General features: G+C 39.1%; 1 protein-coding gene across 1 annotated transcript in view; it reads left to right on the forward strand.

Annotated features, from left to right (window-relative positions):
* The first annotated feature begins 2,164 nt into the window (after positions 1–2,164).
* Positions 2,165–13,085, forward strand: part of DTHD1 (death domain containing 1) — a 62,558-nt gene continuing 51,637 nt past the window's right edge. Inside the window, 1 exon segment of the mRNA XM_059471187.1 lies at positions 2,165–2,263. Within this exon segment, the coding sequence (XP_059327170.1) occupies positions 2,165–2,263 (99 nt within the window).

The following is a 13,085-nucleotide window of genomic DNA, read 5'->3' on the forward strand; positions in this document are numbered from 1 at the left end:
TTCATCAGAACAAATAAGTTGTACCTTTTCAATGTTTGAGCTGGAGAAGACAACAGTCTGATGACATACTGAGGGATATATTTGTGAAATCCATAGTTTATCTAGAAGCTGGAGAATATCTTTTAGAAAGGGACAATTATTAAGTTAGAGAGAGAGACAAATCGTGAGGTGAGTTTCTTCTAAGTTTAACTGTTATCCTGATTAAAGATGCATATGTTATTTCTTGTCTGAATGTATTTAACTTCAGCTAGATCTGGCTGTCAGGTACTGATATAACTTTTCTTCTAAAATAGAAAGTCTTATTGTATCAGGAATATTTCTTTCTCTCTGGATAATTCTAGGCTGTGATCATATTAACCTCCCCTTTGCTAAACTGCTGCGTGAGCTCCTGTGAACTCTCACTGGAGGGAGATGAGACTCCTCAAGCACTGGTACGAAGCTACCCTGAAATATTTACAATATTTTTACAAATGAAAAAATATTAATAAAGAGTATTCTGGATTATTTTCTTCTTCCTTTTAGAGGTTTTCCTTTCCTCCTCTCACTACCCACATGTCCAAATCCTGTATTTTGGTTGCCCAGGCAACCTCTGCTGGCTGAGCCCTGGGTGCGGTGCTGGGTTTTCAGCTCTGCACAGAGAAGGAGGAGGATGTGAAAGATGGAGGAACAGGTAACAAGCTTTAGTGGGATAGGAATGCTCAACAGATGACTGATGGCAGTAATGGGAGTTTTATTTAATGGTTAAGAGCCCTAATAAATGCATTTATGCAGATAATTTAAAAAAAAATCCTATGACTTGCAGGAAATAGGAGGGGGAGATTTTACATCAGTGCATTTCTAATATCAGATGCAGTGTAACAGCTCAAAGTAACACAAAGACATGAGTGACATTTGATAAGCATGTTACTTAAACTGAAACTGATACTGCTCATCCTTTCCTTTGCATTTGGAAAGCATGATCAGAAGCTACGACCCAGGCAAAATAAGAATATTTAAAACATTCTGAAAAGTGCATTGAGACTTGACTTAGATGCAAAAATCATAAGCAACAGCTTATATCAAGCCACTTCAGGTAAATAACAGAGGTCGATTTGCTTTACTGAATTTGTTTTTCAATACCTAGCAGTAGATGTTACTTTACCTCTCCAAACTGACATTTACTTGCTTTTGTAAAGGCAGCTGGTTAGGAGGCTACTCACTCCAACAGAGGAAAAGCTTAAACATTTCAAAAACCCCAAAAGGATGTTCTCACGCTGTAACTTTCTTCTTATGTGAATTTCAGTGCTTCTTAAGCAGTCAGCATTCCTTTGGCCCAGCAGAGTTGAATTACATGTAAATAACTCACCTCCAAACAGTCAGACTTGATGTGGGTGCAAATGGGGATTAGGTCAGTTTGTGCCACTGTGTCACTGACTGCAGGGTGGTAGGAGTGACAGAGCTGCTAGATGTGGCAGGCTCTTGGTACGTAGGTAGAGTGTAGTCTTTGAATTATAAGTTTCAAAAGCTTTTGAAAGCTTTTGACACTTTGCACCTCCCACTGATAGATGTGGGGATGGTACTTCGAAGATCATTTGTCTCACTGTTTGTTAGAATAACAGGTGACTTATTCTAACATGGGAGGAAAAAAAAGCAGAGATGAAATAATTTTAAAATCTCTAAACAATAAAATATAAGAGATAACAAGCACATTCCTGAAAGAAAGTAATTCTGAAAATCCTTTTGTAGTGTTAAAATGTTACCAAAGCAGAGAAAAAAGGAATCTGCACAAGACCTTACTATCACCTGAATTAAAATATTCCTCCTACAAAATAGTTCATTTTCTCAGTATAAAATAATCAAGGCTACTTCCACTTTTCTTGAAGGAGCTCACAGACCCAGAAGGTTTTGAGGGATAAAGCATTAGAAAGATTCCAGCTAATATTCAGAAACACAGAAGTGTTCACACAGCTGGGTTTTTATTGAGAGCTCAATCTCTAAAATGTTTGACCACCAAAAAGATGCTCTGGAAATGTCACTCTGCTGCTACAGCTGCTGTTGCCAAATCATACAGTAATGAGGATTTACTCTGAGATTCTGTGATTTCTGCTATAATGAATGATGCAGGCTAAATCTACAGCTGCAAGCAGGAATTATCATAAGAAATGTTCAAGAGGAAAGGCGGGAGATGCAGGATTACACAGAACACGAGAAAAATGCAGATGTTTTTGAAACCAAACCATGGAGGATAGTTACAGAGATTATTGCAGCATTGTCAGCCTCAGGGGTATGTGCACTGGGAGAGGCTGAAATCAAAAATAGTCTTTCTTCTCTCCCATATAGCAAGTAGGTGCTAGACGGGCAACAAAGACAAAGTAGCTGTGGCAACAAGAAGTCAGCAAAGAGAGTTTTCAATGAACACTCCCATTTCAGCCATCCCAGGCTGAAAGCACAGACAGCTGCAGCCTTTCCTCAAGGAGATGGGGGAGGATGCTGCTGTGATCAAGGCTGGTTTGGGGATCACTCTGGGAGTCCCCATGCACTTTCAGCTCCCCCAGGTTCTCTCAGAGATGTCCTGCCCCAGGCTCAGTGTTTACAGTGGCTCTGTCTCCAGAGGGTGGATCTGAGAGTCTCACCTTTGCCAGGAAAGGCTGCTCAGGCTCCTGAGGCAGATGCTGAAAAGCCTGAGCTTCTTTTGCCAAGGACCCTGAAAGTGCTCCAAATGTGTCCCACTGCTCAGGGAATGGTTTGCTCCTCCCAGGACCATGGGGCACCCATTTCTGTCCTAATGCACCAAGTCCTGCCCCTGTTCCTGTGGAGACCCCTTTGCCTTGCACCCAGCAGATCCAGGCCAGACTGTCCCCCCTACTTCCACTGCATTTGTATTTCACATCACATCTGAAAGAAACATGATGGGGCATTTTTTGAAAACCTTTTCCTAGAGTCTATTGCCCCATAGGAATGCTGTTTGGGAAAATGAGGAAGATTTCTTTAAGATTAATCTTTCACTGCTAGATTTGGTTAGGATCTCATAGTGATAGAAATGATTTTACTGGAGCTCCCAGAAGACTAAATATTTTATACTGTCCTGGCTTTCATGAGGAAATGAAAGACTGAGCTTCTGGAAGTTTCAATGAAAACTAATAAAAAGAAAAAAAGAAGATAAAATTAATTAAATGCTATTAATGTATGACTTGTGAAGTTGACCTATTATATATGCATTACTGTTTTGCTTCAATATGCTGGAGAAAATAAATTTGAGTTGTTTACCTCATCTTGCTACAAGTCCTTACAATAATAGCTGTAGATAATTCACAAGCTTAAATTAAGTAAATGAATTAATAAAAAGCCCCAGAATTTTCATATTTTCTGATCAATAACCTTTCAGTCCCAAATTTGAAGGTTGAAGGGATGAAAGATTTTTACTTCCAATCTTGAGTTTCTCTTTGGTATTCTCTATAGTATTATGAAGATATTTAGCTATCTTCATTGTAATAGGGTCATTCAGAGAGGGGAAAGGGAAAACCAAAATCTAAAATGAAAAATGGAAACTTAATTCTTCCGTAGCTTCATCTTAATTTTAATTTTAGTGAAAATTCACTTGAAGTGAAAAGAGTTGTGTCATTTCTAAAGCATTTTAAAAGTTTTGAGTAAAATTTTATTCCATTTTCCTCTGATTAATCGTGTAGTTTGGATTTAATGTTTCCTCAATCTTTAGTTGCTATCTGTTCTTTTCTAAATGATCAACACTTATTTGATGATGACTTCTGAATGCTGATTACTTTTTGAATGATTAGTTGATTAAAAGTGAATTCTACAACATTACCTTTAAAAATTCTTTATCTAGACTGTAAAGTTGCTCAGACCATAATCAAGGCATGCATTTTCCAAAACCTGTCTTTATTAGGAAGGTTTCCAAACTTTCTGATCTACTGTTCCTCTGTACTTCCCAGTGTAAATTGAAAGGGGTCCCTCTGTGTTCAAGTTCTTTGGTAGTTAAGCAGTTTTCAGGTACTTTTTCTTCCTACTTTTTATAGGAGAATTTAAGCAGCTGAATGTGCAAGATTTCCATTCAACACAGTATTTACAAGTGGGATTATTGTTTCTCTGTCAACCTGGACTAGTGTGAAAGCAGGCTACTAAGTATTCAGGAATAAAGAGAGTCATGAAGGGAGACCACATAGATGTGTCTGTTCACTCTCAAAACATAAAAGGTGAAAACTGGATGTGATCATCCTCCAAAAATATAGGAGGATAAGAAGTGTTTATATTAAAGGCTAATATTGACAGAGGAATAAACAGATAAAAAGATACCATCAATACATTGTGAACATATTTAAGCTGAAAATAAGATGAAATTATTAAGTGTTAGAGCATGGAGAGTCTGGTCTGATCAATGCAAAAGGAACAAGATATTAATTAATTTGAAGATAGAATAGGTGCAGAATAATCCCTGTTATGCTAGAAATTTGTAGTTGTAGCCCAACAAACACACAAATGCCTAACAGAAACTATATGGTATGACTGTGGGAATGGAGTGGGTGATGTGATTTCCTTTTCCTGGTTCTGCTGCAATTTCAGTCCCAGAAAAAGGCAATTTCAGAAGTGCCTTAAACCATGTATCTTAGTTAGGGTCTTCTTAAAAGCATTGTCCAGGCCCAGAAAAAAAAATCTTCCTTTAAAAAATGGTGGGACTCTGTGATGCCTCCCACATTATAAACAAGTATTTATCCTGTTCCTCCCTAGCTGCTGAACTTTATTTTCAGAGGTCACAGAAGTGCTCTCTACAAAGCAACCAATCCATGAGTTTCCCATGTAGGTCCTCCTCTCTGCTCCCAAGCTTTGTCTGGTCAGAAAAGGAAAATCTCCCTGGCCTCCCAAGCACCTGGAGGTCCAGCGAGAGAAATCACTCTGCTGCTGCAGGATTTCTGGAGATCCTCAAGGAATGGCCTAGGTCATGGGATTCATGTGTTCTCAGAACTTTGCATGGCCAGAAAGAAATGCTTGTACAAAGCCAGTCAGAAGTGTGAGCCTGAAACCTCTGAAATTGCTCAGGTGGGAGAAGAGGGAACGAGTGATGGGGAAGGGATAGGGAAAAAGCACAATACAAATACAGCTTCTATTTATCTTTCTGTTTTGGGGCTGCTGGAAAGTTTTTGAGGCATTTTAAAATCCTAGAAGCAGCTGTAGTTTATGTGCAGAGTGTGGGTAATGGAGTCAGGCTTCAAGACAGAGCCATTGCACGGCTGCCTGGAGCACATGGTAAATATTTATGGACATGCCAGTCCAGAAGCAGTGGCATTTCCAGGTAAAAAAATACCACAATGAGCATATCTTTATCAAACAGCTCCAGTAATAACCTTTAGTAGCCGCTTTGTGCTCATTTCTTTTTTTCTTTCATGAATTTTTATATGACTTTCAGTGTTTTGTCCTCTGGTTTGTAAAGGAAAATTGACAGTTCCACAATTATAAATTGAGGAACGAGGCTCTAAATTTCCATCTTAAAAGAGGTAAAGGATATCTAGAAACAACTCAAGGTGTGTTCCTGTGGGGCTGTTATTTAAAGACCCATTTTTTTAATCCTCTTTTCTCAAGATAGAACATCTATACAGAGTTAAAACATAGCAGGTCCTTCTGTGATAAATCTTGATTAATGAAAATAGAGAAATGCTGCATTAATCTAGATTCTTCCCCTTCTCCTTTATAATAGTATATTTATTCTTCTGTTTTCATTAAATATTCTTCTTTTTCCTTCCGGCAGACAAAACAGTAGCACATTCCACAGACAAAGTGTGTAGGTGCGTTGCCAAGGACACCAGTTTCAGACATAAATTGCTTTTGAACCACAGACCCTTTCATTGCTCTTTATTGAAGGCCATCTGTATGTTGTTATGTTAATTGAAGGTTTTCAGCCAACCCCCTGAACACAGGGATTCGGTGTGTGAGCAAACACCCAGGTTACAGCCTTTTTCACAGGGTGGTGGCATTAAGTTTCACTGCAAATGGGTGTGTCCCAGCACAAGTTAAGGTTTAAAACAAATTTTATAAAGTAGGACAGAAACTGTTCCTGAAACAGTAGTTCCTTAAATACTACTAAAAGGGAATTATAGGAAGCTGGCAAAAAAAATACAACTAATGATTTCATCTTATTGATTAAGTGTACACAAGAGAAATAAAGCACAATGCATTGCCTGAGATTGCCCACTTTTCAAATTACAATTTTATAGTGGTTGCCTAGAATCAATCCTTCATCATTATCAATTTGATCTTTGCCTTTTCCTAATGAAGGTGGTGGAGCTTAAATGAGTTTCACATTTGCTGAACTTTGGACTATTTTACAAAAAAAATTGCCTGACAATATGAAAACATCAGTCAGTTGGGAAGAAAGTTCCTTTTGCTTTGCTATCAGCCTTGTCCCTTGACATTGACAGAAGGTAAAAATGAGTCAGATTTTCAGGGAAATAGTGTAATTGATGATTTTATGAGTTTGCAGTGGCTTCTGCCATACTAAGACTGTTGATCTTTGTTTTGTTTTTTTTAGTAGTATAATCTGTGTCTGGTTGGATCCAATTACAAACTTTCAGGTACGTCAACCACATGGCTTTTGCTCCTTTTATGTTCCCAAAGACACTTTTGATGCTCAATCAATTATAAACATTATAATATTAATGGTTTAGCTGCAGAATGCTGCAGTTTCAAACACCAACGTCAGAAAGAGGTTTAATTAAATTATTTAAGTCTATCCATCCATCCAGCCCTCAGACCTGAGATACTATTTTTTGGGCAAAAAATGCCTGAATGGCTGACAGCGGCACTATACAGATCAATATCCAATATCCATAGAAGAATAGCACTCCAAAAGAAACCCTTAAATTATGGCAGCAAAGAAGGGATGGCAAAATGCACAATTCTTGCATCTGATACCTAGTTTTATGTTTTATGAGAACTTCATGTTGATTTTGAACATTGATGTCTCTGTTCTCTTAAACACTTGTGGAAATTCAGAGCAGAGATCCAAGCTGATCTCTCAGCAGCTGATAACCCACACCAAAGACCAGGGCAGTTCTCTCTGGCTGTGGAAGTCCAAGCACCAGCCTCAACACGTACAAGCCACGTGTTGCTGAGGGCAGCCCATTTCGTAAAGAACACAATTCCCTGGAAATGAGGACTATGACTAAAAATAGCCCAGAGAAGCAGATCCTCTCTGAAAATGACCCCATCTTTTTTTAACTTGCATTTCCCATGATCTTGAGAAAGCCGTAATGCTGGCCTTCCAGTCTGTCTTTGAGGTGAGATTGCAGCGCAAGCTCTGGTAAAGCACATTGTTGGGTTTCTGTTGTGACACTCAGAGACAGCTTGTTCTCAGCAAACATTTGACAGTTTTCTTTTTTTGTTGTCTAAACTGATCAATGAAACCAGGCAAATTATATAAAGATATTTTAAATACTTCTAGAAGAACTATTTTATATCTGAGGGCAATAAATAACAGGACAAAGACTTTTTGCTCACCTTGCAGGACTTGTCCAGACCAGAGACTGCAGGGTGTCTCAGCCCCTGCTGATCTCTCCTTCCTGCAGCATTTGGCCCTTGATCCCCCAAGTTCCTACACCCCATAACTGCAGTGGGCAGTGTTCTGAGTGCCCCGGGCTTTCAAACACTCTTCACAAAGTTACCTCAGGGCAAAGTGCTCTGCAGTGTGAGGCACAGAGGATCCCCAGACATTCATTTTTCAGCCTGTGTTGTAACTAAGTCCCTGGCAGGTTGAGTTCCTAGCCAGATACTCTTCAATAAAAATTTGGCTCATCTCTCCAAAGAGCTGATTTGAGGCTCTGGTTACTGGGCTCTGTATTGGTGTCTCTGCTTCTCTTTTCTTAGAGCAAAAGTCAGGGAATCTCAGTGATAAAATATCCAATCCCTACCCTCCCACCAGGATACAGAGTATAATAGGAGATTCAAGTTAATAAAAGATAAGGTAAATAGAAATATCTCATACTTGGTAGATAAGGGAAAATGACTGCAACAGACAGAATAGAAAATAAGGAAAAGAGAATATCACAACACAACAATAGGATTTCTGGTGTCAGAATAAGAAAAGGTGCTGGGCTGGTAGATTGTCAGCAGTGCATGTGCATCCAAATGTCTGTGGAAGTCAAAAGGGGAATGAGAACATAAGGGAGAGAAAATACAGTATTTGAAAGTGTTGAAAGATAAAAATATATGTATTAATGTACATGATTACTGGGGAAAGACTTGCAGAAGTATCATTTGGAAAGGGCTTATAAAGAATAAAAAATACAACAAAAGGTATGCAAAGTTACTTTGTGTTTCTGGAGTATCTTGGATAAAACTGTATAAAATATACAATTACAGAAACTTGTTTAACCTTGTATAACTTTTTATGTGGGTATTGTCATAGAGATTACATCTTTCATGTGCACATGGAGAAATCCTATATTTCAAATTATTTTTCAAATGAGCTGTTTGAAAAGGAATTTTGAAATAATAAGAAAGAAAAATGCTAGCATTTTACTCAGCAGAGATGAAGTCTGAGGGATTTGAGGGATTTCCCTAATTCACACCAGTGAAAAGCATCACCTGCAGAGCCATGCTTAACTCATTTGATAAAGCAGAACTCCCTGAATAAATGGCTCAGCAAAGCTGGGTTGGCTTAAACTATTTAAACAAAGGAGATGAATCACCAATGATACAGCCATAAGGAACAGAACAAAAGAAACACAGAGATTACTTTTCAGGAAAAAAGTCATGGCGACATGGGCATTAGTCAGTCAATAGAAGCAAAAGAATATTCAGTAAAAATTAGACTGTAAAATACAGTAAATGATCTGAAAGTGAAATCCAGCCCTTCTGCATTGGCAAGGAGCACAGCAGAGAAGAAATCTCTTTTCCAGCTCTGGTGCTGTCATTCCTGTGCTTTCCTTGCCAGTTTTCTTTAGCAAACCGATCACACTCAGCAGCTAACACACATCTTGCATGTCCTCTTCAGTTGAGCTAGAAACATGACAATGTTTATCTGTGAAAATCCGTATTTTCTTTTGTCCTTCCAAGTCTTGTCTTTTCATAGCGTTCATCACAGTAAAATTTAAGCCTTCCTAAAGTGAATTAGATCTGTATCACATGAGCTTTTAATATTTGCAAGTAAAACAAAATAAATCACTGTGATATTTTCATAAATATCTAAATCTCATATCTAAATATCTAAATATCTAATTTTCATCTATCCCCAGCTTCTGAAGAAAAGTAAGAAGCTTAGAAATAATTGGTAATATTATTAAATTAATAATTTCTGGGCTTTTTATATCAATAAAACAAACAAAACACAACAAAAAAGTTAAAATAAGTGATTTTTATTTTTAGCAAAAAAACTATAAATACCTTGCTAATCAACTAAGACAGCTAATAGAGACTACATCAAAATGTATCCATCTCCCTTACTTGGGGCTTATTCTTTTAATTTCTGTAGGAAAATATAAAAACAAATGTCATGTGCAAATGTGTGTACTTCCTCTAACTGCTCAAGTAAATTTTTTCTTGCTCTTTAGCTCTGCATAGTCAAAGCAAAGTGAATGCCAACTAAGCCCATTTTCCTATTTTATGATTCCACTTTTACAACATGGTGCAAATAACCCAAATTTTCCTCCAGGAAAGGAAGCACAGACTGCCACATAAGATTTTCCCCAGTTTCTCCTCCTGGCCTGAAGTCAAACTTCACCTCATGAGTCAGAAGTTCTTCACAGATTAAATTGTTTGGCATTTGCTTGAAAAGAGACAGCACAAACCAGTAGGGACTATAGAAAATCCAATGACAACAGCAACAAAATTCCTTTTTGAGACCTCTGTTGTGATATTGCCTGGAGTTGCTATGTTGTTTTTTGGGGACTTCTAATTAGTGCTGAATCCAAACTTCTCATGCAACAAAGTCTTTGTACAGCTAGAAGAAAGTCTACTAGCTGGCTCTCATTTTGACCCATTCAGGGACCTGCTTGTCAGAGTCCTCTAAGGTACAGGCCTGGAGGGAAGCTGGGTCCCAGTGATTTGGTTTGTGCTGCTATTGAAAGGGAGCTCAGGGGGCTGAAGAAATGTGCCAGGAGAAATCTCATGACATTTAATGAAGAGAAATAAAGAATCCTCTCCCTGGGGAGAAATAGCCCCTTTTACCAAAGCAGGCTGGAGGCCAGCCAGATGGAACAGCTCTGCAGAAAAGGGTCTGAGCAGAGAGGCTGCTGGGCACCAAGTTGATCATGAGGCAGCAATGCACCCTCACCCTTACAGCCTCAGAAATTCTGTAATTTTTCATGTTGACATGTTTGCACATCCTCGTGAAACATTTCATGTCACATTTTCCTCAGACTTACTAAAAATCTATCAGGTGCCACTCCTGCCAGCTGGATGAAGCATTAGGCTAAAAACAAGAGGGGACTTTCGCCCATTCTCTTGCACCTCTTTGTAGCCTGAATGTGAATCTGTGATGGTCCCACCCTGGTTACTCTGTAATGCAGGTCCTAAGCACCACAAGCATACGAATTAGAACATTTGTAAGTAAAATATGCTTGGCAGAAACATTATAATGATGTGGACTGATCAAAAGATGACTTGCATTGTGCAGCTGAGAATACTGCAATTCAAGAGAAATTAAAGTCTTCAAAGTTGTGACTGTGCTGCTTAACAGATGGGCTTCTTCAAAGATTCATTATTAATCTAACAGAAACTATAAATACCAGAGTGTGAACTGAACAACCAAACCACACACCTGCTGGTTTAAATCCATCAGGAATATGATCAGATCTCTGCAGCAAGGGCAACGGGGGAAAAAAACCAAACTGCCTGTTGGCTAAAGAAAGCAATATCAAGCACCTTATCTTGATAGGTGAGACACAATGGTTGTTTTCACCATATAAATGATTACAGCAAATGGGATGCAATTAAATTTCATTACATTTTTAGAGAAAGAAAAGCATGAATGACAGCACATTTTTACACAGAGGTTGTCATTCTTGAGAACAAAGAATCTTTAAAACCTGTGATTAACCTCTGGAGAAAAATTTCATCCTTCCTTCCCTGCATAACTCATGCCTCTGCTTCTGGTACTCAGATCACTTGTAGAAAATGGCTGCTTCTTTTAGGTTTGAAAAATGCAAAGCAGAAAAGGGAAACATAGAAAGGCTGTGTAGCAACACAGCATTTCCAGATATACCAAGGGTAGATAAATGCCAGTTAACAAGAAAAAGTGAATATAATAGGTTTCTTCAAAATCACCTCCTGCTTTGGGTCTAGAAGAGCCCATCCTGACAGCCATGTTGCTGTGGTTGCCCAGCTGTCAGTATCCTCACTACCTAAATGAGCACCAGCTGCTGCCCTGCATGTGTTGAAATCTCACCATCAGTTGTTATTAACCTCAGAAACAAACCCCTGCACTCAAGAACACAAAGAGTAAAAGCAGCAGAACAGTCGTGTAGAAAGTTTGTACTGGACCTTCCTGTGAGTGGACATGGAGGTTTTTGACTAAGAAAGGCTTGGAGCTGATGGGACTGCTCCAAAAGCAGGCACAGTGATGCCAGCCCCCTGCTGGGCTCTTTGCTACTCCCCTGGACAAGGAGTGAAGGTCTGTTCTTCATCCTGGAGGAGAATCTCCCTTTGGCAGCAACTGCTGCTGAACAAGAAATTTTTCAAAATTACTCTGTGTCCCTTGCACTCTGTATTTGCAGGCACAGGAGCTGTGGCCCTTGTTGTTCGGTTGTCCATGTGTGGTTCCATGCAGCAATAATCTCGATCATGGGCAGCAGGCACAGAGGAAAATTACTTTCACTTCTGCTCAGCTCTCACCCCACGTGTTTTTGACTGCTGCACTGTATAATTTCATTTAGTAGAGTTCTCCTGTGCAGTGATCTGCTGCATTTCATCTCTTGGTAGCATGCTGGAGATTAGACTTAAATATTTTAGTTGAGGTCTGGTAGGCTTCACTTTGTTTTCTCTTCACCACTTTTTATCTGTTGTAGCTCCTGCTTTCATTCCTACAGCCTTGCTACGTCACGGAGTGGTAGGCCTCACTCTCCTTTGAAACCAAAAGGGAGTTACCTAGAAAACAAATTATGGCTTTCCTTGCTCATAATGAGTCACCTCTCACTCCTGAAAAATAAACAAAATGTAGATTTTTGTCTTCATCTCTGAGCTGTGTGTTATTCCAAGAAATCCAGCATCTCTGCCTTGTCCATCCAGCACAGCAGCTCTGGGAGTCTCCTGGTGAAGCTGGGTTTCCTTATGTCTGCAGTGCACAGAGCAAAACTGTCCCAGCTCTGCACTACCTACATTTTAGATCACAGGAGACACAGACAATGTGTAATGCAGATGCAGGCACAGCTTCTCTAAGTAATTTAGGTTAATTCCACAGCTGGGATCTGGAGGAGCCTGGAATTACACAGATTTTCAGTGTCTGGGCACAGAAAAGTTCAAGTATGATAACAGAGGGGTCCTGCACACAAACACAGCTCATGCTTGAACTCAGCTGAAGATACCAGCCTGGTGTTAGGCTGAAATGGCTCCTTCTTGCTGAAAGGCTAAATTCTCCTGGATAATTCAGCATTTCTAATCTAAGCTTTCTCACATCCAGATGGTTAACAAGCTTACTCCTTGATGGATGTGAAAGACCACCCAGGCATCCTCTGTCACCTGGGACAAGAAGCCTCTTGGCTTTGACTGTCCAGCTGTAAAATAAAAATAAATTGCCCTTTTCTGTGAGGTCTTGTAAGGATTGCCACATGGAAAATATTTATATACTCAATTAATATGGAATATAAATATAGTTAATGGAAAAATCATATTTAGTAATATAAGTAAAATTACATTTAAATGCTGCCCTGATTCAGGTGCAGACATTGAAAATTCACAGAAACATAGAATATTCTGAGTTGAACAGGACCCACAAGGATCATCAAGTCCAACTCTTACACAATTGGCCTGCACAGGGTTTAAACCCATGACCTTGGCATCGTGACTTTCATGCATCATGACCCATGACCTTCATGCTCAAACCAACTGAGATGGCCTCAGGGCCATTTAGAGGTTTATATTTGATTTTGTAGCTGTCTGAGAAC

Source organism: Ammospiza nelsoni, chromosome 4 (assembly GCF_027579445.1).
Source record: "Ammospiza nelsoni isolate bAmmNel1 chromosome 4, bAmmNel1.pri, whole genome shotgun sequence".
Classification (NCBI taxonomy): domain Eukaryota; kingdom Metazoa; phylum Chordata; class Aves; order Passeriformes; family Passerellidae; genus Ammospiza; species Ammospiza nelsoni.